This window comes from Triplophysa dalaica, chromosome 15 (genome assembly GCF_015846415.1).
Source record: "Triplophysa dalaica isolate WHDGS20190420 chromosome 15, ASM1584641v1, whole genome shotgun sequence".
Lineage (NCBI taxonomy): Eukaryota > Metazoa > Chordata > Actinopteri > Cypriniformes > Nemacheilidae > Triplophysa > Triplophysa dalaica.
This window is the reverse complement of record NC_079556.1, coordinates 230549-256463: the sequence shown is the minus strand read 5'-3', so window position 1 is coordinate 256463 and position 25915 is coordinate 230549. Positions and strand designations below refer to the sequence as shown.

At 37.4% G+C, this 25915-nt stretch overlaps 2 protein-coding genes across 2 annotated transcripts; one reads left to right on the top strand and one right to left on the bottom strand.

Moving 5' to 3' along the window:
* Positions 1–362: 362 nt before the first annotated feature.
* On the bottom strand, positions 363–3033 carry c15h8orf74 (chromosome 15 C8orf74 homolog). The gene is made up of 4 exons (XM_056768830.1): positions 2913–3033; positions 2469–2658; positions 1391–1779; positions 363–827 (listed from the first exon to the last, which is right to left on the bottom strand). The coding sequence occupies exons 1-4, from the start codon at positions 2955–2957 to the stop codon at positions 621–623; spliced, it is 831 nt and encodes a 276-aa protein (XP_056624808.1). The 5' UTR covers positions 2958–3033; the 3' UTR covers positions 363–620.
* On the top strand, positions 2706–25539 carry rp1l1a (rp1 like 1a). Its single transcript, XM_056768832.1, has 4 exons — positions 2706–2835; positions 17905–18547; positions 19648–19825; positions 20072–25539. Exons 2-4 carry the CDS (start codon positions 17927–17929, stop codon positions 25537–25539), a joined length of 6267 nt encoding a protein of 2088 aa, XP_056624810.1. The 5' UTR covers positions 2706–2835; positions 17905–17926.
* Positions 25540–25915: the final 376 nt, after the last annotated feature.

The following is a 25915-nucleotide window of genomic DNA, read 5'->3' as shown; positions in this document are numbered from 1 at the left end:
AAGGTAAATATATACAGTTTAATAACAGTTACAGTAAACCCAGTGATTATAGTGCTCGGTTGAACTTATCTCTATTCATTCCATTAACCGTTCAAATCTGATAATGTCTTTGACTTTCACTTTAGTTCTGTCAAATCATATATCATATTATATATTTCACTAGTATATGTGAATATTTATTACTTGCGAATTTTTTTTGGTATGAAAACAATCATCGCATGGTGCTGTCATGATGTGTTTGTAGTTCAGGAAATAACTTATTTAAAAATACAGATTTGACATTTGTAACCACTGTAATTTTTATTAAATTGAATTTTAATCTGAATAGAAACACTTCAAATATACAAAACAGTTTACTGCCAAAATACAATTTAGAAGTGGACAAGTCCAGTTTTGCTTGCCCTGGATTCCAACACATAATGCAACGCTAAGTTTTGAATGACAATGTAAATGTTTGTGAATCCCTTAAATGTAAATAGTGTATTTACAGAATTCACAGATCCTGAGAGGGTGATGGCTCATATTTTGGGTACAGTGTGTATAAGGCATATTAGTTTTCTCTAGCAGGCCCACGGTGACGTGTACATTTTATTATGTTACATGAATATCTGTATATATACTCAAACAAACTTCTTTTTAGTGGACGTGGGCACACAGTGCTGTTTGGTGGAAACCGGATCATCTGTTAAGTGTCTTTCTGTCAGCTGAGATTTCTGCCTCAGTTTCAAATTCAGCAGGCTGTCGGTGAGACTGGCCTCCTCCATCAAACTCTTCATCATAATTTGTCCTTGCGACTGCAGAAAATTGTGCAGTAACTTTTCCACCTCCTAAAGAGAAAATAAGACAAACATATTTTTTATTTCAAAATTAGTTTCATCACGCACCATTAAAAAAAAGAACAATGGGATGAATAATAAGACTCATTTGTATGTTGACTGTTGAATCTTGTCACCCATCTGCTGTCTCACATAAAGACCTTACAACACAACAGTTGGGTTCCTCAGTGTTTAATGAGGAATATTTGAGAGAAGGCAAGGTTTTGAAAAGCACATTTAGGTCACTGGTGTAAAGCTGCTTGTAGCCCTGCGCTCATTTATCTCAGCAGATGCCAATAGCCTGAAGAAACATTTTGAGGCTTTTTAAAAAGGTGAAATTCTACCAAACAACTTTGATTCACATGCTGTGTTTGAAGTGTCTTCTCTTTCAAAGTAGAGTAGATATGTTATTCGGTACTAAAATATTTTAATCTGTAAAGCTGCTTTGCTACAATGCAAATTGCAATATTAGTTATTCTGAATGAAATAGATTTTGGACTGTTATATCCTAACAACCACCCAGAACCCCAGAATAAATCTTACATTTTATATTGTAAATGATGAAAATTGTTTACCAGTCTGCAAACATTTCCTTCACGTGGAAGATCATTTAAACAGGCCTGCAGTTTGGCCATCATCTGAGCTTCAGTCTTCACTTTGAGTTTCATGATATCTTCTTCTTTCTTAGACCGAGTCTCCTCCAGGACCTGCTGATGTTCAAGCTCCACGGCATCTGTTCCCTCACACAGGGGCGTTGAATGAGGCGGCCCTTCAACCTCAAGCTCAGATCGGATGTGTCGGAGGCCTGTGTCACCATTTAAAAACGCCTGATAAAGGCGTTGATGAGGAACATATGTTTTTAAAATAAAGTCGACGAGAACAGCATGATGTCCACTGGAGAGACGAGGCTGGATCTGTGAGAGCTGATCCCTGATGACACCAACAGCATCTGATGTCTTCAAACCTAGAAGTTATATAAAGCAGTGATCGTGACTGAAATGAACAATCAAGTACAGTGTAAATAGAATACACCCGGTCTCACAAGCGGTGTGACGGTACACGACAAATGCCTTGTTCTTCATGGGTCGGACAGAAATATTAAATGAACATCAATTTAGATCCATGTTTCCATAAAGTTTTTACAAAGATTTTGCTATGATAAAAATGTATATAAACTGCTCTTGATATGAGCTTCAAACAGAGAAAACCGAAGACTTTAGACACCATACGATTCCTGACATGTACCTGAAATGTAAAAATGTCAGTATTAGGTTATGTTGGAAATAACAAAGGTATATATTATACTTCTATTCTAATAGTAAAGATGTGCAAACATTTAACCCTTCAAGTAATCACGATTTAGTTCAATCCACAAACACATTGTCGTTTTGTCGTTGTTATTTAATTTCGTTTTTTCCCAAATACTTAAAGGCCTACATCTCTCCAAGTTGATCTTAAATGTATTCGAATGTTCGACTTCAAAGTATCGCGATAGCAGACTGTCGAGCGTCGATATTTAAATATCACATGTCGGCATACAAAAAACCGAATAACGTTTCGCCTTGTTTACTCGAGTCGAGTGGACAGTCTGTCACATTAAAACGAACTTGAAATGTCGAACGTCACATTTTGATTTGCATTAATAATGCTCACCCACAAGTCTGGGCAGGAGATCTTTGGTCACACGTGCCAGCTGACCCACGCTCGAGCACGGCAGTCCTCGTTTAAGCGCGTGCATCACATTCTCGTACACAAACTCCTGATGTGAACGCAGCCGTTTATCATCTCCATCAAAGTCTGTCCAGTGAAAACAGCCGCTCAGACGCCGCAGACCAGCATCTCTCTGAAACAACACAAACAATACACAGCATTCACATGAATGTAATCAATGTAGTCTTATTGTAGCATTGTTATCTTACGTAAAGGATTGTTGTAATGTTTGGCTCAAAGCACCTGATGCGCACAGACGGACAGTGAATTTGAGGACTGAAATGTGATCGATTCGTGTCTGCCTCTTCCGGTAAGACATTGAACCCTTAATCTGTCTCGGAAAGATGTTTGTACGTGTGAGAATGTGTTTAAAGGCAGAAAGTTTACCTTCATTCTCCATATCTCCTGTATAGTCGCGTCTGTGGAGGCCATAGTGTGTGTCTGTGTGGCGTTGTGTCTGTTGCCAAGGAAACGCAGTTTAAAAATACACGCATGACGTTTACACTGCAGGCTCTCTCATGTACTGCACTGAATGTATTTTTCAGTTTTAATTGGATAAATATCAGCCTGTGTCTCGTGTGATATTCCATTTTTAATGTTAAGTCAATTACATTTGCAAAGAACATATTGTGTGATATATTACTGATATTATTTGATCTTCATTACAACATTTCAGGGCAAAATTAATTTACATTAATTTAAACCAACATTTTTTGTCTAAGGCATAGATAAATCGTGGCCTTATTGTCAGAGAGTCGGACTCGTGACCAGAAGGTTGCAGGTTCGATCCTCAGGGCCGGCAGGTAACGATTGAGGTGCCCTTGAGCGGAGCACCTTACCCCTACTTGCTCCCAGGGCGCTGCAGTGATATCTGTCCACTGCTCCGGGTGTACATGTGTTCACTACTCACTGGATGGGTTAAAAGCAGAGGTCACATTTCGGGTATGGGTCACCATACATGACAAATAGGTCACTTTCACTTCACTAAATCTTAAATTATTCACCCACTGTACGACTTATTTCTGTGGAACACAAGAGTTTTTATATTTTTTTAAATGTCGTAGTGGTTTTATAACAATGCAACAGGTGTCAAAGTATCAGTGTTGTTTGGTTACCAATGTTGTGGTGAAAGAATGATGAAGTGACCTTCATCTTGGGTTTCTCTGTAAATTAGGGAGATTTTGGGTCATTTTAACATGACCAAATTGCTATGATGGTGACAGATATAACATGACACTGTTGCATTACGCACGTGAGGGGCCACTGGACATGCAGTGCATGCGACTGTATTTCATTTGTCTGTTTCTGTGACTTTGATCACGTGCAGCTCATATTTGGACAGTTAAGAGTTAATTTGGTTCGTCCACACAGATGGCCACACAGTATAATCCTCTTTGTGAGGAGTCTCTCTCTCCTCTGCAGATGACGGTCTGCCCGTGATAATTATCCTAATGTAGTGAATGACTGTGGGTAGACAACATGCGTGTCTGGGGCTCATCGGCGTGGGTGGGAGTGACATTCCTCGCGGGAGGGGACGGCGTGCTTTGAGATGCTGTGGCTGCATCACTCTCATCTGCGTGAGCCAGAGAAAAGAGTTTTCTTCGATATAAATGAACCTGTTGAATTCTTTCACTGGATATCTTGTCTGAGTGGGAAGCTTGGCAGTGGAGGAGAATGAATCTCTGCTTACGGGGTAAGCCACTGAGCCCTGAGATACAATGTGTGGAATTAGGACAGGATGTCTTAGCTGGATTTAATTATCTGTAAAGGCCTGTTTCAGCATGTTTGTGTATCATACGATTCTAGTGAAGAACATGAGTTCAACTTTATAAGAGCAAGTCTTTTCCATAGTTGACAGATAAACTGAGGCATTACTGTGAATGTACAGATATTTTGAGGCTGATGTCAAGCATTTCTCATATCAATGTTACACTTATTTTCATCAGATTTGATGGTTTTAGGGGTAAAGGTGATTATCTTGTTGCTTTTGTCTACTTGTCCTTCTAAAAGAGCTCTTCTCTTTATTACATAAAAAAGTAAAAGAATTAGCCTATTTTTTGATATACTATATCATGCTTTTTTTCTTTTACATATTACGTTCTGTGTTTATTCCTGTGAATTGCCCTAATCTGCGGTGTTACATGTCATGTATCCCATGAGTATGAAATGTTTTGGCATCAGTGTCAGGATCTGACAGTGTTTCTCCCGCCGGGTCTCGGTTGCTGATCATGTGTAACACATTCAACTCTTAACTCGACCTCAGAGGTTTTACAGTTTTTCTCATTAGTGTCAAATATGTGTACACTTCTCAAAGGGATTTAGCAGCTCATTAGCTCCAATTGTAACTTGTTAGATAGCACCAATGAGCAGTAAGAGCAGAATAATATTCCCTCATGCTTATAAACCTTTCAGCAGTTTCTCACGTTGTGTTGAAAACCTGCTGGTCATGTACGTTTCTGTGTTTATTCGTGTGGTTTGTGACTGGCTCCTGTTTCAGACAGTTGCAACAACATTAACAAACGTTAGTGCGCATGCGCTTGTTCGTGGACTTCCCTTAACTTCCAATGAACATCGGCAAACAATACACCTATTTCACAGTGTGACGTGTACAAACCAGAAGTAGACGAAACGACAAAACATTACAAAACGTTTTTAAACAAAAACAGTGGTGCGGTTGAACACCCTGTTGTGATGACATAAGAGGTGACCTACGGCAGTTGAGATGGCCATTCTTTGGGTTCTTTTTGAAGAATTTTCGAAGCCTGATGAAATTGGTAAAAATACGTGTTGAAAACTGCAAAAGAAATTTCTTCTAATATCTTCAATTGTTGTGTATACCGAGGTGCAGCGGACACATTGTCCACATAAACGTCTTTTATTGGAGCCATTGTGCGATCTGTCTCTTAAAGACCGTGTGGGTCTGGGGCGTCACTAGGCCCTTTTTAGGGGAGCTTTAGCCCCCCTAAACTTCTGCCCAGCCCCCCTAAAAATTATTATATTAATTAATTTGTGATCGCTTCAGTCCCCTTTAAAAACTCATTTGAAACGGCGGCGCGATGCGTCAATTCGGCTCCTCCCCTGATCTAAGTCTGCATGGATTCAGCGCGTTATTCAATCCGCAGGGGCGCCGAGCGGAGCGAACATCACAGAGTACAAGGTGTGTGCGTGCGTGTGTGTGTGTGTGTGTCCATTTACTGATAGATTGCTATGATATGACATCTGCATCGGGCGGTCAGGGTATATTCTGGTCAGGGTATATTCTGGTCAGGGTATATTCTGGCAAACTGTTTCCCGATCACGTTTTTTAATAGGCAAAGCAGTCTGTAGCACACGCCGTTTACCAACACAAGATGGATATTCGCAAAGCAAATCGGCCGTGTCTGATTTCCCAGCGCTACACTATCGATTCGAATTTGAAACGAGAAGCAGGAGACGTAAGAGGCGGGTCTCTGTGTGAAAATTTCAAAGTAAACGTTCGAACGTAAACCGCACATGATTGGTCAATGTAGGTAAGGTAACCCGCGCGCCAGTCTGAATGCAGAAAGCATATCTTTAACTCGACACACCCGTTACTATGAGTTTATAAACGTATAAAACTTTATAATACCATGTAGGAAAATTGACACACAGATACACACAGAGCTTGGAATGCAGAGGGGAATTCAAAAGAGAAATTTAAGAAAATTGTGTTGTTTAATTATTGTAATTTTATTTTGATGACCAATGTCGTACAGGTTTTAGACTTCTGGCTATTTCAAAAATAGTAACTCTTATAATTATTGCGTTTATCCCACAACGCACATCACTTTGCAAAAGCACAAGATTATGTTTTTTTTACCAATACCAGCATGTCCAATTCTAAAGTAAAATTGATTTTATACATCAAGTTATTGTTGCGAAATATATTTTAGATAAAATATTGTCGGGTTAGGTCTTAATTAAAATAATTCCTAGATGAATCCGCTATTTGAACCGGTTCAATGAAATCAATAATGACTCACCACTATTCACATACGACTTACTTCGGTAGTAGCGACACCTATTGGCGGTTTAAATTTAAACTTTATTTCTATTAATTCTATTAATCTATTAATTTCAACGTTCTGTTTTTAAAATGCAGTAAATCATTTACAGGATACCAAAGACTGCGTTTTTTTCAAGGTCTGAGTTTTTGTTTCTTGGTATCCTCTGTTAATTCGTATTTATTTGAGTGTTTATTCAACAGGAACAATGCAGGATAACATTACAGATGCTCTACACACAGACTTCTAGCCAATGGATAATTTTGCAGCCCCAGTCTATGGATAGGCTTTTGAAATACAGTCAAATAAAAGTGTAAAATGACAAGAACAGTAGTTATAACAAAAATCTGAAACCGTATACAACCATAAATGTTCACAATCCTGCTTTTATTTTAACTATTTACATTACATTTACATTTGGGATGATGCTGGGATTGAACCAGCAACCTTTTGGTTAACAGTTCAGGGATTTAACCCACTAGACCACCATCTCCATAACCATTAAATCGTTAGGCTGATGCATGGATTAATATCATAATTTGATTAATTGTGAACGTTTTAGGTTTATCTGTACCAAATTCTATAAGGGGTATGTAATTTTATTTAAATATTCATGGCTTATTTTAACCCAGCAGTGTGTTCTGTTAAATATTTAATCATGGGTCAAAACAACCCAGCACTTTATAGAGTGTTTATATATACACTGCTCAAAAAAATTAAGGGAATGCTTATCATCGCAGTATAACACCAGATCAGTTAACCTTCAGGAATATCAATCAACCTGTGATTTAAGCATAAGTGATTTTGAACCATTTTTACAGTTTTTGGTGCAAATAAAAGTGACAACAGGTATACTGGAGAGTCAACCGCAAGGGTGGTCTGGGGTGGACCATCCTTAGGGGGTCACACAGACCTCATGTGCTATGGGGATGAAATCCTCAGATGTGTTTTCAGACCTTATGCTGGTGCAGTGCAGGGTCCTCCTGGTGCATGATAATGCCCAACCACTTGTGACCAGAGTCTGTTGACAGTTTCTGGATGATGAAGGCATTGGTGCCATTGACTGGCCCTCATGTTACCCAGACCTAAATCCAGTTGAGACCCTCTGTGATCTCGTATATCCGAAGCTGTCAAGTAACACCATAGACTGTCAACGGGCTCACCTATACTCTGATCCAAATCCAAGTCACAGAGGAGATCCCCCAAGGCAAAAGATCTGACAACAGATCTGAGCATTTCATCCCCTTATAGTCCTCCACAGACAACCATTGCTGTTGCCTCTCTAGTGTACCTGTTGTCACTTTTATTTGATATATGCAATTGAAACTGATTAACCATCAGTTATGCATCCTTGGTATTATGCTGTGCTGATTATAAGTTTTCCCTATTTTTTTTAGCAGTACATAGTATATATTAGGCAGGGTGACTACAGTCGTTTCAATTATTATATAAAGAGGTTAAATGAGGGTTCATAGGTATATTTGAAAACTTCATCATTATTTACTCTTCAGCTTAAATGCACAAATGTACTCCTGGGTTAATCATCCCTATTTGGCATGTGGAAGTCATTTTGGTTAAAATCCATATTAATGGACATTTCAAAAATCACTGAGAAAAAATATGTCTAAACTGAAAGAGTTCCGTTTTTAGGAACGTAATGCCATATGCCATCATCCTATACCACTGGATAGTTTTATATTTGGGCAATTCCAGCATTGTGGACCCGACACTTTGAGTTATGGATGTGATAAAAAAATGCTCAGAGAATGTATTTGTTACGAATATATAGAACCATCTTTTTATGTTTTACTAAACTCTTGTTGATAGTCTAAAAATCAGGCATGTGTCAGTCTATGAATAAAAAATTTCATTAAAAAAAAAAGGATATAAAAATGCGTTATATGGATGTGACAAAAAAATGGACACCGTTTTTGGGAGACGTCAAACTTTGAAGGATTTCTTTGAATTATAATGCACAATCCTTAAGCAACAATACCCAATGAATGGAGAAGGGATGCCTCTTTATAGAACATCAAATAGTTACTTTATTTAAAATGTCTTGTGTCCGTTTATTAGGAATATCTAGCGATATGGATGTGACAATCCTGAAAATGGCACTTACCCAACTATCAAAAATCATGTACTAAAACTTAAACCAATGCTTTTAAAACTTGGGGAGACCTCACATGGGTTATGAATCATCAAATATTGATATCTTTGCTGTTGGCATAATAAAAACCGTTGGTAAAACTAAAAAAAAAATTAATGGTAAGGTTGAAATTTTAACGGAATTGCCCATATTCTTTAGTTTATATTTTTATGGTTTATTAACGTGACAATTTAGCCGGCAGATTTGAAAAATTTTCATTTATACTTTTACTTTGAAATTTTCAAACAGATACCCGCAGCTCGGGTAGCAAAATAAATAAGTAAATAACGTTACAATAACTAGTTGTAGTTTGGGCGGATGAGATATCATTCATGTTCATTTAAAAGCAGCATTCGTTCACGTCACTGAATCTGCTGCTGAAAAATGTTCCAAATATGATTGTTTGCACTCTACTTTAACACTGAATTTTCCTACAAAGCATAAATATTTGACTGAAACTTGTTTAATATTTTTTGCCCGAACTTTAACTTTGAAATTGTTTAACTATTGGTCCGCCCCTTAATTCTCCACCTCTTACTTTAAACTCCTTTATATGGGATCGTGGTGGGAAAACAAGAAGGAACATTGGGCTTTGCGAATCACCCATCGTGTGTTGGTAAACGGCGTGTGCTACAGTCTGCTTTGCCGATTGCAAAACGTGATCGGGAAACAGTTTGCCAGAATATACCCTGACCCATCGGTATAGTTCTTGTAATTTCAGTTTACATAATATTACTGGACCAATACACGGTTAGGTTTCTCATCCAATACCTGTACGTCTTCACTGCGTTTATCCCTTATCACAGCGTGAAAGTGTTTTTTTCTTCCAACAAAAATGAAGCGATTAAAACCCATGCAAACATACTTTAGAAAACGATCATGATTTATTTTTTAATTTACTTTTTAACATTTAAAACATATTATTGTGTATCTCGGCATTACATTATGCAGCCATGCACAGAAATGGTTAAATACACACATCATTGTCTGAAAGCAACAAATGGCAGAGAGAGAGAAACATCATGTGAAGTTATTTTGTTTTGTTTTAATAGATTTTTTTGTATTAAGTAATAATGAGTGTATCATGATACATTCGAGTAAGAGTAGAGTAAAGGGATTTGTGTTTTATTTTAGGTAATTGATTTATAGAAGTGGCAAATTGATAATTCATGTTGTTACTTTTAATTACATTTTTTACATTTTTACATTTTTAGTCATTTGGCACACGCTTTTATCCAAAGCGACTTACAGTGCACTTATTACATTAAATAATTAAACTTGTTTGTACTAATTTGTACTTGTGTTTGTACAGTGAATAATGAATCAGGAAGTCTTCTAACATCTAAATGTTTCAAAATTTGTTTACAGTGTTGTATATGGCTCAGTCAGTACTCCTACTCCCATATATGAAATACAGGGAATACAATGAAATAGTGAATAGCAATAAGGCTAGTGGTATACAACCCTACCCTAATAGTCAAACATATTTTTTTAATCATACCCTTATTGGGGGCTAAGCCCCCCTAAAATGAAAATCTTAGAATCGCCCCTGGTGTGGGTTATACACATGTTGCTGCTGGTTGGGCAGATGTTCTTGACCCACCCACCAAACAAGAGAAAACACATCTCAAACCCTATTGCACACCACTGCAAACCGTTTCCAGGAATCATAGTTCAACTTAGAAACCGTAGCAAAACGTTGAGCACCGGTTTGAGCTTGAACATGCCCCAGAAGAAGATAGGCACGCAGGGCTTCCTTTATGCTGATTTGTCTGACATATTTCAGACCTTGATAATAAATAAATCGCTGAAAAAAACTATATTTTTGTAATGTTTGTTTTCCCTATTTTTACATCTCCCAGTAAACCATGAATAAATCGGACAACATATGCTCATTTTGTTTTTTGGTAAATAAAATTCATATCTATGAACGAATGAATGAATGAATGGATAAATGGATAAATGAAAAGTGAAAGTGACCAATTTGTCAGTTATGGTGACCCATATCCGAGATATACATCTGCTTTTAACCCATCCAGAGAGTAGTGAACACACACACAGCAAGTGGTGAACACATATACACCCAGAGCAGTGGGCAGCTATCACTGCAGCGCCCGGGGAGCAAGTAGGGGTTAGGTGCCTTGCTCAAGGACACCTCAATCGTTACCCGCCGGGCCTGAGGATCGAACCGGCAACCTTCTGGTCACAAGTCCAACCCTCTAACCATTAGGCCACGACTGCCATCCAAATGAATGGATAAATGAAAGGATAAATGAAAGCATAAATGAATGAATAAATGAAAGGATAAATGATTGAATGAATGAATGAATGGATAAATGAATGAATGAATGGATAAATGAAAGCATAAATGAATGGATAAATGAAAGGATAAATGAAAGGATAAATGAAAGCATAAATGAATGGATTAATGAAAGGATAAATGAATGGATAAATGAAAGGATAAATGAAAGCATAAATGAATGGATAAATGAAAGGATAAATGAATGGATAAATGAATGGATAAATGAAAGGATAAATGAAAGGATAAATGAATGGATAAATGAAAGGATAAATGAAAGGATAAATGAAAGCATAAATGAATGGATAAATGAAAGGATAAATGAAAGGATAAATGAATGGATAAATGAAAGGATAAATGAAAGGATAAATGAATGGATAAATGAAAGGATAAATGAAAGGATAAATGAAAGCATAAATGAATGGATTAATGAAAGGATAAATGAATGGATAAATGAAAGGATAAATGAAAGGATAAATGAATGGATAAATGAAAGGATAAATGAAAGCATAAATGAATGGATAAATGAATGGATAAATGAAAGGATAAATGAAAGGATAAATGAATGGATAAATGAAAGGATAAATGAAAGGATAAATGAAAGGATAAATGAATGGATAAATGAAAGGATAAATGAAAGCATAAATGAATGGATTAATGAAAGGATAAATGAATGGATAAATGAAAGGATAAATGAAAGGATAAATGAAAGGATAAATGAATGGATAAATGAATGGATAAATGAAAGGATAAATGAAAGGATAAATGAATGGATAAATGAAAGGATAAATGAAAGGATAAATGAAAGCATAAATGAATGGATTAATGAAAGGATAAATGAATGGATAAATGAAAGGATAAATGAAAGGATAAATGAATGGATAAATGAAAGGATAAATGAAAGGATAAATGAAAGCATAAATGAATGGATAAATGAAAGGATAAATGAAAGGATAAATGAATGGATAAATGAATGGATAAATGAAAGGATAAATGAAAGGATAAATGAATGGATAAATGAAAGGATAAATGAATGGATAAATGAATGGATAAATGAATGGATAAATGAAAGGATAAATGAATGGATAAATGAATGGATAAATGAAAGGATAAATGAATGGATAAATGAATGGATAAATGAAAGCATAAATGAATGGATAAATGAAAGGATAAATGAATGGATAAATGAATGGATAAATGAAAGGATAAATGAATGGATAAATGAAAGGATAAATGAATGGATAAATGAAAGGATAAATGAATGGATAAATGAATGGATAAATGAAAGCATAAATGAATGGATAAATGAAAGGATAAATGAATGGATAAATGAATGGATAAATGAAAGGATAAATGAATGGATAAATGAAAGGATAAATGAATGGATAAATGAAAGCATAAATGAATGGATTAATGAAAGGATAAATGAATGGATAAATGAATGGATAAATGAAAGGATAAATGAATGGATAAATGAATGGATAAATGAAAGGATAAATGAAAGGATAAATGAATGGATAAATGAAAGGATAAATGAAAGGATAAATGAATGGATAAATGAAAGGATAAATGAAAGCATAAATGAATGGATAAATGAAAGGATAAATGAATGGATAAATGAAAGGATAAATGAATGGATAAATGAAAGCATAAATGAATGGATTAATGAAAGCATAAATGAATGGATAAATGAAAGGATAAATGAATGGATAAATGAATGGATAAATGAAAGGATAAATGAAAGGATAAATGAATGGATAAATGAAAGGATAAATGAAAGCATAAATGAATGGATAAATGAAAGGATAAATGAATGGATAAATGAAAGGATAAATGAAAGGATAAATGAAAGCATAAATGAATGGATAAATGAAAGGATAAATGAAAGGATAAATGAATGGATAAATGAAAGGATAAATGAAAGGATAAATGAATGGATAAATGAAAGGATAAATGAATGGATAAATGAATGGATAAATGAAAGGATAAATGAATGGATAAATGAATGGATAAATGAAAGCATAAATGAATGGATAAATGAAAGGATAAATGAATGGATAAATGAATGGATAAATGAAAGGATAAATGAATGGATAAATGAAAGGATAAATGAAAGGATAAATGAATGGATAAATGAAAGGATAAATGAATGGATAAATGAATGGATAAATGAAAGGATAAATGAATGGATAAATGAATGGATAAATGAAAGCATAAATGAATGGATAAATGAAAGGATAAATGAATGGATAAATGAATGGATAAATGAAAGCATAAATGAATGGATAAATGAAAGGATAAATGAATGGATAAATGAAAGGATAAATGAAAGGATAAATGAAAGCATAAATGAATGGATAAATGAAAGGATAAATGAAAGGATAAATGAATGGATAAATGAAAGGATAAATGAAAGGATAAATGAATGGATAAATGAAAGGATAAATGAATGGATAAATGAATGGATAAATGAAAGGATAAATGAATGGATAAATGAATGGATAAATGAAAGCATAAATGAATGGATAAATGAAAGGATAAATGAATGGATAAATGAATGGATAAATGAAAGGATAAATGAATGGATAAATGAAAGGATAAATGAATGGATAAATGAAAGGATAAATGAATGGATAAATGAATGGATAAATGAAAGCATAAATGAATGGATAAATGAAAGGATAAATGAATGGATAAATGAATGGATAAATGAAAGGATAAATGAATGGATAAATGAAAGGATAAATGAATGGATAAATGAAAGGATAAATGAAAGCATAAATGAATGGATTAATGAAAGGATAAATGAATGGATAAATGAAAGGATAAATGAAAGCATAAATGAATGGATAAATGAAAGGATAAATGAATGGATAAATGAATGGATAAATGAAAGGATAAATGAAAGGATAAATGAATGGATAAATGAAAGGATAAATGAAAGCATAAATGAATGGATAAATGAAAGGATAAATGAATGGATAAATGAAAGGATAAATGAAAGGATAAATGAAAGCATAAATGAATGGATAAATGAAAGGATAAATGAAAGGATAAATGAATGGATAAATGAAAGGATAAATGAAAGGATAAATGAATGGATAAATGAAAGGATAAATGAAAGGATAAATGAAAGCATAAATGAATGGATTAATGAAAGGATAAATGAATGGATAAATGAAAGGATAAATGAAAGGATAAATGAATGGATAAATGAAAGGATAAATGAAAGCATAAATGAATGGATAAATGAAAGGATAAATGAATGGATAAATGAAAGGATAAATGAAAGGATAAATGAAAGCATAAATGAATGGATAAATGAAAGGATAAATGAAAGGATAAATGAATGGATAAATGAATGGATAAATGAAAGGATAAATGAAAGGATAAATGAATGGATAAATGAAAGGATAAATGAATGGATAAATGAATGGATACATGAATGGATAAATGAATGGATAAATGAAAGGATAAATGAATGGATAAATGAATGGATAAATGAAAGGATAAATGAATGGATAAATGAATGGATAAATGAAAGCATAAATGAATGGATAAATGAAAGGATAAATGAATGGATAAATGAATGGATAAATGAAAGGATAAATGAATGGATAAATGAAAGGATAAATGAATGGATAAATGAAAGGATAAATGAATGGATAAATGAAAGGATAAATGAAAGCATAAATGAATGGATAAATGAATGGATAAATGAATGGATAAATGAATGGATAAATGAATGGATAAATGAATGGATAAATGAAAGGATAAATGAAAGCATAAATGAATGGATAAATGAAAGCATTAATGAATGGATAAATGAAAGGATAAATTAATGGATGGCTATGGCAGCAGTGCGGCCGGAAAACGTTTTCCCCTACTTCCGGTCTCTGTCGCCATTTTGTGAAATATGCGTATAGAGTGTCTGTAGATTATTTCTGATAACAAGTAAAAGAATCCAAGAAGAAGAGTTATTTGGCATTACATAACTCTCCAATATTTTGAATTGAGTCTGCAATACCAAGCTCAACCGCTAGATGGCAATGATTCAAGATTCAAAGGAGCTTTATTGGCATGATAAAAAAATTTACATTGCCAAAGCACAAGATTAAATATAAACATGCAGAAATACAGATTAAGATAAAAGTAAGATAGAATAAAAATAAATATAAGTAAATATATGTATATACATCTCAATATAAACAGAAAAAGAGTTTTAATTAAAGTTCCCAATGAGGGTGACAGTGTCAGTTTGTGTGTTTTGTCTGTCAGTGTTGTGTTGTGTTGTGCTGGTTGTTCTTTGGTCGTGGCAGGACTTGACATATCTTGCAGCAGGTTTGAGCTTCTTGACTTTTCTCCCAGTATGTATGAGATCTTGTCCTTTTGTTGAAACTGCTCAAAGTCTTTGTGTAAGTTTGTAAACTGGGGGAAGAATGTTTCTCTGATGTGTGTGTAGTTGGGACAGGAGAGGAGAAAGTGCAGCTCTGTTTCCACTTGATTGTGTGTGCAGTGTGGACACAGTCGCTCTTCTCTCTGTGTCCATGTGTGTCTGTGTCTGCCCGTCTCTACAGTGAGCTGGTGATCACTGAGTCTGTACATGCTCAACACTTTTTTTAGTTTAGGGTCTGATACGCTTGTGAGGTATTCTGACACTTTATATTCTCTCTTTAGTGACAGATAGCATTCCACTTTACTTTTCAGTTTACAAGGTCTCATTCGGTCCATTTAATGTGAAAAAGCTACAGGACCCATTCAACAAATTGCTCATTTAATAAAATAAACATACAACAAAATATATAAAAAGTTATATTAATACACAAGAGCCAGACTGATAAACAAACATAGACCGGAAGTTAACTGCAGTCCAGGAGCACAACCGATGAATTGGTGTATAGAAAGAATCCATGCTCTCAGAATTACACCAAAAATGTATACAAGGAGACACACAATAACTGTATACATGTTCTTATAGGTTGCAGTGGGTCACTGTAGAGGATGTGCTGACTTTGTCTGGGATTACAGTAAGCCAATGCTTTGGCAGTCTCACAGTGAGAAACTGTTGCTGGCACTACTGGATGTGTTAGCTCTTAAATGAATAGCTCATGAATTAATGATGCGTGTTAAATACTTTTGCTTATGTAAGGTTATGAGGATTAGATATACATCATGCTAAACGAATAAAGGACATTACAGTAACAGTTATATTCAATCTGTCAGTTCACAGAGAACAATGCTGTCACTAATCTGTAAGAATTTCAGCTTTTCTATAGCTTCTGTATGTTGGCATTGCACATGTGACATTCATTCATTGTACTGAATATTCAATACTAGACACGATACTGGGTTCACAATATGAATATGATAGTATAACAATATTTTAACAATAATCAAAAAAACATCCACAATGTACAAAAGGCATACATAACATTTTTTGGGCATACGTAAATCTTTTCTGACTGCTGACGTGAGACGTGATGGCAGTTGGGTGATTTCCACTTCCGGTGAAGTGATATATCGACGTCCCCTACGCCGTTCACAGGGCCCTTCAAGTTCAACCGCTCCCTTGGGATTGGACTCTCACTTAAGATGGCGGAACACCCTGTCAAGTCCACTTCACAGTCCACTTACGGCCAAATGGAACGCACCTAAAGTCATTAATCATCACATTTAAAGAAATGCCATATGGTGTTTGAAACAAACACGAAAGCAACATTTATAAAGAATCTCTAATTCTTTTCCAAGGACACTTTATAATGACTGTCAAGACACAAATGAGAGAGAATGTTTAGTAAATAACTTCTTCTCTTCACACAAAGCTCTCATATGTCTTCAGAGGCTTCTTGGAATATAGAGCACGAGTCATACGGGCTGTTTTTGGACTGTTATGGCACATTTATGGTGTCACTTTAAATGATGAAATGGGAGAGATCCATTAACATTTTTCTTAGCAGTCTTGTGTCACAAAAAGATACAAAAACATCATGCGGGTTTGGAATAAGAAGAGATTTTCTTCTTTGGGAGAACCTGAATCTCAGCATGGATAAACCGCAGATCTGCTGCTGAATGTTCAATGTCATGTCACAGGATTTCTAAAGCGTAGCGTCTCTTAACGCTGTTCTGCACATCTCTCTTTATGCAATCTTGCTCTCGCTGTGGAGTGTTAAATGCTCCCGTATAGAGTTCAGTGAGATCTCAAAATGATGAAAGAAGCTTTTGAATCTATCATTAGCCACCGAAGGATCTGATTAGTGGCTGGAGCGTTTGTCATCATGTCAGTGTCTGTAGCACTCGTGTGCTTGGATGATTCCTGAAACGCAACATTCTTGCTAGTACATTTTTTCATGTTTTATACTTTTTATCATCATACTGTATATGATCATTTATTATGTGAATGTGAGTATACATTCTATGTATTTGATTTTACTATATGGATACTAACTTGACACCATTTTATTTTTCATTTTATTGTCTTCTGAGAGATCTAATGGCAGTCAAAGGGTAATGCCTAGGAGTCCTGTTTAACACACTACATTTTTTATTTTAAAGTGATGTTTTTAAACGGCTTTAAATGTTGGATTAAAGTTCCTATTAAAGACTAAGAAGGAAATGTTTCCTAGAGAATATCAGATTAACTTGTGTACTGAAGCCTAGTTTCACAAACTGTAAAACATAAAGATTGAAAGATTTAATGTGCTATAGAAATGTTTGGGAATGATTGGTAGCAGAGTTTGAGACACACGTCTGCTGAAACTAAAGGACTGATTTTTATTGGAGATCACTAGACCCTGCTGTCCAGGAAAACCATTTGAGATTGAATGATTTGATGTTCATTCATGTGGATTTTACCTTAAATGTCTGTTTAGTTTCATATGATGACATTCACATGTCCTCTTAACTCTGCAGTTTGACGTGACGAGGAGGAGATATGCAGAGAGATACTCCAGGCTTCTTCCAAGCTGATACCCAGTTGAAGAATGAACCTCATCCTCCAGTATCCTCCTTCAGCTCCGGTCTGACCGCGACCGCGCCAGCCAAGAGAATCACTTTCTACAAAAGCGGCGACTCCCAGTTCAAAGGCGTCAAGATGGCCATTCACAAACGCAGCTTCAAATGCTTTGATGCATTATTAGATGACCTTTCCCAAAAGGTTCCTCTGCCTTTTGGCGTGCGTACCATCACGACCCCCCGGGGCACCCACAGCATTAAACATTTAGAGCAGTTAGACGACGGAGGCTGTTACTTGTGCTCTGACCGCTGCTACGTGAAGCCAATCAACATCGAAGCTGCGGTGAAGAGGCCGACAGTCTGGCACCACAGTCATCCTCCCAGCGCTCGCAGGAAACCCTCCCGACCCGAGGACGGCCCCTCTGGAGACCAGCATCGTCACTCAAAAAGGATCGTACTGGTGAAGAACACTGATGCTGCTGTGAGACGTTCTGTCCTCCTGAGCAGAAGAACCGCACGCAGTCTGCGTGTCTTCATGAACGAGATTTCCGATCTCATGCAATGTAATGTTAAGAAACTTTACACACTGGAGGGATGCAAGGTGAGAGAGGATTGTTTTGTAAGCCAAGCATATAAATGATGAATATTCTATGTGAAAGTATTAATGACCTTTTTGAAAGACGTTAGGGCATCAATATTCTGTTTGCTTGACTCAAGGTCTTTAAGGTTCACAGTGTTTGTGTTGTCAGTGACTGTAGTTGTGGAGGCATAAAGCTTAGACAACCAAACTGATGCTGGACTGATAATAGAATTAATGATACACAATATTGTGAGAAGCTATGAGTGTCATTAAAGTGAATCATGTGAAATGTGTTTCAGTTATCTAAATGTGATGGTAAACAGGGGGCTCTGGTCGATGTGGATCTGCGTGTGATTTTACAAACATAATAGACTAACAGCTCCTTATTTGAAACATTCAATTTATTTCAGTAATAATGGGATTTAATGGCTTTCAGAGCACAATGAATGCTTCAGTTCTTAACCCAGTAAGCTGCCTGTCTAGAAAGCATTTTTTGTGATCATGGGAATTGTAGAATAGCCATCAACAATATGCTGTACAGATAGGGTTCCTGATGTTGTAGTGTTGATCGGTAGTATAACAAAGCAGCATATGTACCCTTTCATAGCACCATCTCTTTAAGGTGATGGCCCAGAAACCCAAAAATGGTCATGGCAGACTCTGTGACCTTTACACAAGGAAAATATATTATATATATTTATAAAAAGTACATGATATATTTTAAATATATATATTGTTTTATTAATATATCTATAATTTATTGCAAAATCATTTGATATATATTAGAAAATAAATTGTATTATATAAAGATATACTTTTGCAACATACTACATAATTCATAAAGAATTGCCTCTTTGCTTTTATAAAAAAATATAATGTATAATATAATAAAAAATATTATGATTTGTAGAAATGTGTTATTTAATATTACATTTTTTCCCAAGTATATTTTTTTGTTGAGCATTACATCTGTCGTCTATGTTAGCCGACATAGACGGCTATGTACATTATAGGATGTGCCCTTAGAAGTTCATTCAGACAGACAGCATACTGTGAAGTTGTTTGAAACAGAGCCAATGAATATTAATGATATATGTCCCTTTTCTCATGTCTCTCCACAGATTGATAGTATTCAGAGTCTAATGCAGTGCCCCAGTGTGTTGGTGTGTGCAGGTCGAGAACCCTTCAGACCTCCGCTCGCGGAGAATTTGAGGAAGCGCTCGGACGAAAGACTCCCTGGATTGGGCGCAAGGTCTCGGTCCAGCGTCTGCAGTGAAGGCCAGGAAAGCAAAAAGAATGGTAAACACTGTAAACGATGTGCACGAATGAATCATTACAGTGATTAATTCTATCTACCCACTATCTCTAATAATAGACAAAGGGTGCACAAAAACAAATTGAATTTATTATACAACACTGACGAGTCAAGAGCCTTTAAAAAAGGTTGTCAGCATGTTGATGAAAAAAAGGATGCTTCATTCTTTCATGATGTCATTAGAATCATAATCAAAGTGAGAAAGCTTTATTTTTTATTATTTTTTACAGTTAATTTTGGCCTGGAGACAAAGAAAAGCATTATCCATCCCAGATCCGACTCCAGTAATAGGTCGACAAGATTCTCTCTTTCTTCAGAAAAGTCTTACCAGAATGGATTATACATGACGCCCGGACAGTCGGCCTGCGTCAGCACCTGCCCCTACGTTAAAGAAATGTCAGTGAACGATGACATTGAAAAGAGAGTACTTGTTAACAAAGACGGCAGCCTTTCTGTCGAGATGAGAGTTCGTTTTCGGCTCTTCAGCGACGAGACACTCCAGTGGTCCACAGAGATCAAAAAGTCATCGACCAAACTGACCAACAGCAGCTCTGCGAACGAAACCGCCCAAAGTTATCTTCCAGCTAAAGCTGAATGTTCAGATCCAGACTCCACGACTCCATCTGAGACTGAGGAAGTGTTCGCGAGAAAACTCCATAAGAGGCATCTTGAGGAGTCACTTCGTCAAAACTGTTGCAACCACTGCCAAGAGTATGACATTTGGAAGAACCCCATGCACAAAGACCCGGGGGTCTGCAAATCACTGAGTTCCAGTGGATCGTCTCAGAAAATCAAGTGTGAAAAGACATCGATGGATAGTATGCATGCAATTTCTCGTTCTAGCGAGGAGTACACCGAGCACGTGGTGGAAAAGGCATCATGCTTTCAGCAGACCGTGGAAGAAGGAGAGACGAGAGTCGAGTGCTGTGCGAGAAGTCATTGCTGCAGTCGCAGTGAAGTGTTGGCATTGAAGAGCAGGATGTTGTGTAAGGAAGGCTGTGAGAGTAACGCTAAAATTAAATGTTGTTATAGTGACATCAGAGAACCTGGCGCTGAACTGTCTCCAGCGCAGCATTATCAGGTTACAGAAGATCGGACGATCTCAGCGGTCAGCAACTCCTCCAAAGTGCTTGAGTGTTTGAAGGACGATCAGGATGATGAATATGATGACCTTCCTCCAAGTGTCTCGAGAGCTTCGAACTGGTCTCAGAGTGACCATGTTGAAGGTCAGTCCAAATGCATCCATTGTTGTGGCTGTCAGAGGTCACCAAGATCTAATTTATCCCCCCGACCTCCCAGTAAACTATCAACCAGTGCAGTTCGCTCTTTACGATCCAAAAAATACAAAACCACTTTAGCCAAGACAGACGGGCTGGTGAATCCGTCAGCGAGGACAACATCCGCAATCTCGAACGTGTCCTCCAGATCCCCCGCTTGTACCTCAAGGTCACCTGCATCTATTAGCCAGCGCCGGGCTAAGAAGGGAGCTAGAAGTACAGTTTCCTCACACAGCCGAGCATCCCGTAAATCTGAAGGCCAAATAAAAAACCCTACTGCATCAGATCCTCTGGAGATATGTCATGATGGAAAAGCCATGTCAGTAAAGTCAAGTGTGTGTTCGTGGTGTGGTGAATCTAAAGGACTAATGAATCCAAAGGAGACAAAATCACAGAATGCAGAGATAGACGGCACAAGTAAAGATCCTGCGGAAAACTTTAAAGCTATTAATAATTATAAGTCACATAGGGAATGTTCTGAGTCTGCACAGTCTAAACATTCAGATGCCTCTGCTATCTCAAACAACTCAAAACTATCAAACCACATCGGTCATGAAAAGTGTCCTGAAGCAGAAACTTCTGAAGAAAGAGCCAAGAGCGGTATATCAACAAAATCTGGATCTGCAAGGTCTACCAAATCAAAGGCAACCTGGATCATTGTAGATCGAGAACCAACACCGACAAGTCTGTCAGAAGCAAAATCAGATAGTGCCATGTCCGATAAATCAAACCTGTCCTTTGAACGTCGACCCCTTGCATCAGAAGAGACAAAGAGCTTTGTCAAAATGTGTTGTGAGCTTTTAGAGACAAAAGCCACTGAAGACTCTAGTTCTGCTAATGTTCAAAGTGACAATGAAGAGGTGTCATGTAAAACTTCCCTGAAGTCAAATTCATCATCAAAACATTCACACATGCTGAAAAAAGACAGCAAGGACAACCTTTCTACCACTGAATCAAATGAGAGAGTGTCTATTGAAGTGTCAAACACTTCTAGTGCATCTTGTAAGTCTGACAAATCAAGCCACAACCTTCCAGAAACCACCGTTACCTCCATACCGGAAAAAGCAGATGACTGTGAAACTCCTAAAATTGCGTCAAAGAGTGCCACCTGCGCAATGTCTCATACCTCCATCAAAATAACAACCCCTGATGCTCCTGCGGCCCAAGAGATGAAAGCAGAGAAAGATGACAAAGACATGACACAGAATGCCTTGTCTGTGACCTCTCCATCACCTCGAAGGTCTCCGTCCCCAAGTAGATCAAAATCACTGAAGACTAAAGTTAAGCAGGGTTACAGCAGAGAAACAAGCGGAATGTCAGTCAACTCCAAAGTCTTCTCACAATCAAAAAGATCCAATAAATGTCATTGTCACAGCACCACGGGTAGTCATTTAGGAGAGTCCAAGACCCAAAAAGAGAGTGTCGAAGATGAATCCGAAAGAGTTTTGAGTAGATCGTCTGGAAAATCGCATCTGTCCCCTCAATCAAATGAAAATAACGTGAAGTCTTTATGCAGCAAGTTGGATGAACCTTTGAGCCCAACGTCCACAGCATCGGTCTCTCTTGGACTGCCTGAAAAACACAAGTGTGATGACTTTGAAGAACAGTCTACCAATGACACCACAGAGGATGCTGGATGCAAGTTAGAGGTTGTAAACTGTGTGGATGTTGAGAAAAGGCCAAAGACGGCGGTATCTGTGAGCTCTCAAATATCAGAAAAGCCTCATTACTGTACGTGCAAGACTGCTTTGCAAACCCTCTCACCCGTCTCAGCCGAAAAAGTCAAGTCAGCTGATATGAAGACGAGCAACAGCATCATACCCTCCTCCGCTTTGCCAGCATCCTCTTCACGTAGCAAGTCCCCGGAAAGAACTAAAGCCGCAACTGTGAAAGAACATGATACCACCCGAGTGGAAATGACTGAAACTGACAAAGCATCCAACAAACAATCCTCAAAACATCACAGTGAAAGATTCTCTCAACCAACTACACCAACAAGGGGTTGTTTAGCTTCTTCAAAAGCTTCTGAATGTTCAGAGAAGTCCAAAAAAGAGATATCTAAAAAAAAATCTAAATACAATGACCTCAATATTTGTGGTGAAGACAATAATGGCAAATCCGACAAGAGATCTGTGAAAGACGACGCATCCGAGCCAAATTCAGTAGTGATGTCTGACATTTCCCAAAAGTGTACAAGTCACAAGCCACAAGAAAAGCATAACAAGTATAAAGCATCAATCATAAATCCTGATTCAAGCAGCGCCGTTTTCTCACGAGCTCTTTCAGCAGCTGACCTGTTGAGAGAAATCACTGCCAATGCAAAACCAGTGAGTAGAGAATCAAAGTCAATCGTGTCCATCAAGAACATTGACAAGGTCGAGAAGATAAAGGACAGTAAAAGTGAAAAAAGGAGCAGGAGCAAACACAGGAAGGTCAGCAATGCATCAGAGCACAACAATGAGGAACCTGATTCCATCATGCCATCATGCCTGCCGAACGCTTCCCCCACAGAAGTTGTCAATGACTGGCTTATGAACAATCCAATTGACGGCCCTGCTTATGAATTGGATGTCCAATTCACAGAAAATACTGACATTCAAGGAGAGGAAGAAGGTTTGAAGGACAAAAGTGAAGCTCCTGGATACATTACCGAAGTTGAGGAACCTCATGAGGGGGAAATTCAGATAGAGAATAACATCACGCAGACGTGTGATGAACGACCTCAGGTTGAATCAATTGAATTGGACAAACACTGTCCTTCTTCTGTCCAGGTCATGAAGGTTTTACTGGGTCCGAAATTAGACAGATGCAGAAGTTTACCTGAGGTTTCACCTGTGTATGGAAGAAAGCTGAGCCGGTCAGCTCAGGGGTTGCTTGACTGCCTTGTAAATTTACAACTGATTGAGTCAGAGCCTACAAATGAAAAACATCCTAAAAACCATGAAGTCATGACCATCTTACAATCGCTTTGGGTCCAGGAGCCTTCTGATGATGAACCAACTAATAAAACAAAAAGAGGAGAAGATGAATTCAACCTGCAGTTCTCATCTGGAGTTGATGTATGCAGTGGCTCCACGGGGTCTGATAAAGGTACCATGAGTGGCGTGGTAGAAAAAGCACATTGTAAAATATCACAAATTCCAGAACAAGAGGCTTCAAATATGGATAAAGATGAGGCTTTGATGGAGAATGGGAACACAGCTGCCACATGTGAAGAAACATCCAACATCTCAGATCCAACAACTCCAGATATTGCAGAGCAATTCCAAGGGAGTCCAGAGAACAAAGACAGTCTGGAAAATACCAATATACCTGCTGTTGAAGATGTTCAGAGCGTTGAGAATAAAGATGAATCCGATCAAACACAGCAGACATCTTCGAACAAAAGCTCAGGGAATGACATGACAGAAAACACAAACTCAGGAACTCCACCTTCTCTTCAAAGAGCTCCGCTTGCTAAAAGAATCTCACAAGACCCGGATCCCGTCTGGGTGCTGAGCTTACTAAAAAAACTAGAGAAGCAGTTTATGTTACATTATGTGGACGCAATGGCCGAGTTCAAAGTGAAGTGGGATTTGGATGACAGTGAGATGCTCAACTCAATGATCAGTGAACTGAAAGAAGAAGTACATAAACGCATTCAATCGAGCATCACTCGAGAGCTGCAAAAAATCCAAAGTAGAGCCGGCAGGGGTCCGAAACCTCCTGGAAACGCTCTGTCAAGAGAGTCCACCATCCAAACTGAACAGAGACGCAGACGTCTTCGGGTGATGCACAACAAGTCTATCACTTTCTCAAGGACTGAGGAGAATTTCACAGCCTCTGGCACGGAAAATAGCGATCAACGGAGCGATGACGAATACTGCCCGTGTGATGCATGCATGAAGAGGAAGATGGTGTCCAGAGTGGCCCCACGGGCTGAGGTTTTGAGTTTGGCCCCTGTCATGATGGAATTTGATTTGAGAAAAATACTGCAGATGAAAAAGGCTCCAGTCACACCTGCAGAACAGAAGGTAAAGGATCAGCACACAGCCAAAGGGGCCTGCACAGGTCAAGACAAGAACTTAGAGGTGTTTTGTGAAGAAGTGGACCTGGGGAATGGTGACGTCAGAGGCTGTAGCAATGCAGACGTAGACAATGAAGAGGCCAACAACAAAGATAATGGTCAGGATGTTTGTGAAGACGTTGAGAACAAAGATGATGAAGAATGTGATGAGAATGATGTTGAAGAAGTGGAAGTAAAGAAAGCCAAAGGTACTCAGGAGGATGTTGAAAAATATGTAATTGCAAAAGAAGAGGATGATGAGAAGAAAGATGAAGATATCGCTGAGGTTGTAAATGTGGAAAATTCTGTGGATGATGAGAACGACAAAGACATCGAGAAAAACATGGAAACTGATGAGGAAACAGAATCAGATTAGGTGGGAAAAGATCCAGAGGATGAGGCTGAAGAAACTAAAAATTGGGAGTACCACCCTAAAACAGAAGGTGAATCTAAGTCAAAGACAGAAGACATTTCTAAAAGTAATGACGATGAACAAGAACAGCAAATTGAGATGAACGATGATGGAAACCAGACTAAATCTCCAGAGGATGAAGATGAAAGAGATAAAGAAGAGGATGAGGACCAACCCACAACATCAAGAGTCACTGTTAGACAAGACCTACAAAAAGAAAATGACAAACACGATTCTACTGAGGAAGCTTTTACTGAAGATACAGATAAAGACAAATCTGTTGAAGGCAGCGGTGTTGATTCTGAAATGACTAGAACATCAATCGAATCCCAACACGGAT

What these genes read in the sequence shown, in the direction of transcription:
- rp1l1a (XM_056768832.1), top strand. Translation starts at nt 17,927, where the DNA reads ATGCAGAGAGATACTCCAGGCTTCTTCCAAGCTGATACCCAGTTGAAG. An exon ending in ACACACTGGAGGGATGCAAG is followed by an intron (nt 18,548 to 19,647) that starts GTGAGAGAGGAT and finishes GTCTCTCCACAG; the next exon opens with ATTGATAGTATTCAGAGTCT. An exon ending in CCAGGAAAGCAAAAAGAATG is followed by an intron (nt 19,826 to 20,071) that starts GTAAACACTGTA and finishes TATTTTTTACAG; the next exon opens with TTAATTTTGGCCTGGAGACA.
- c15h8orf74 (XM_056768830.1), bottom strand. Translation starts at nt 2,957, where the DNA reads ATGGCCTCCACAGACGCGACTATACAGGAGATATGGAGAATGAAG. An exon ending in AGGAGATATGGAGAATGAAG is followed by an intron (nt 2,659 to 2,912) that starts GTAAACTTTCTG and finishes GTGTTGTTTCAG; the next exon opens with AGAGATGCTGGTCTGCGGCG. An exon ending in AAGGAAATGTTTGCAGACTG is followed by an intron (nt 828 to 1,390) that starts GTAAACAATTTT and finishes TTTTCTCTTTAG; the next exon opens with GAGGTGGAAAAGTTACTGCA.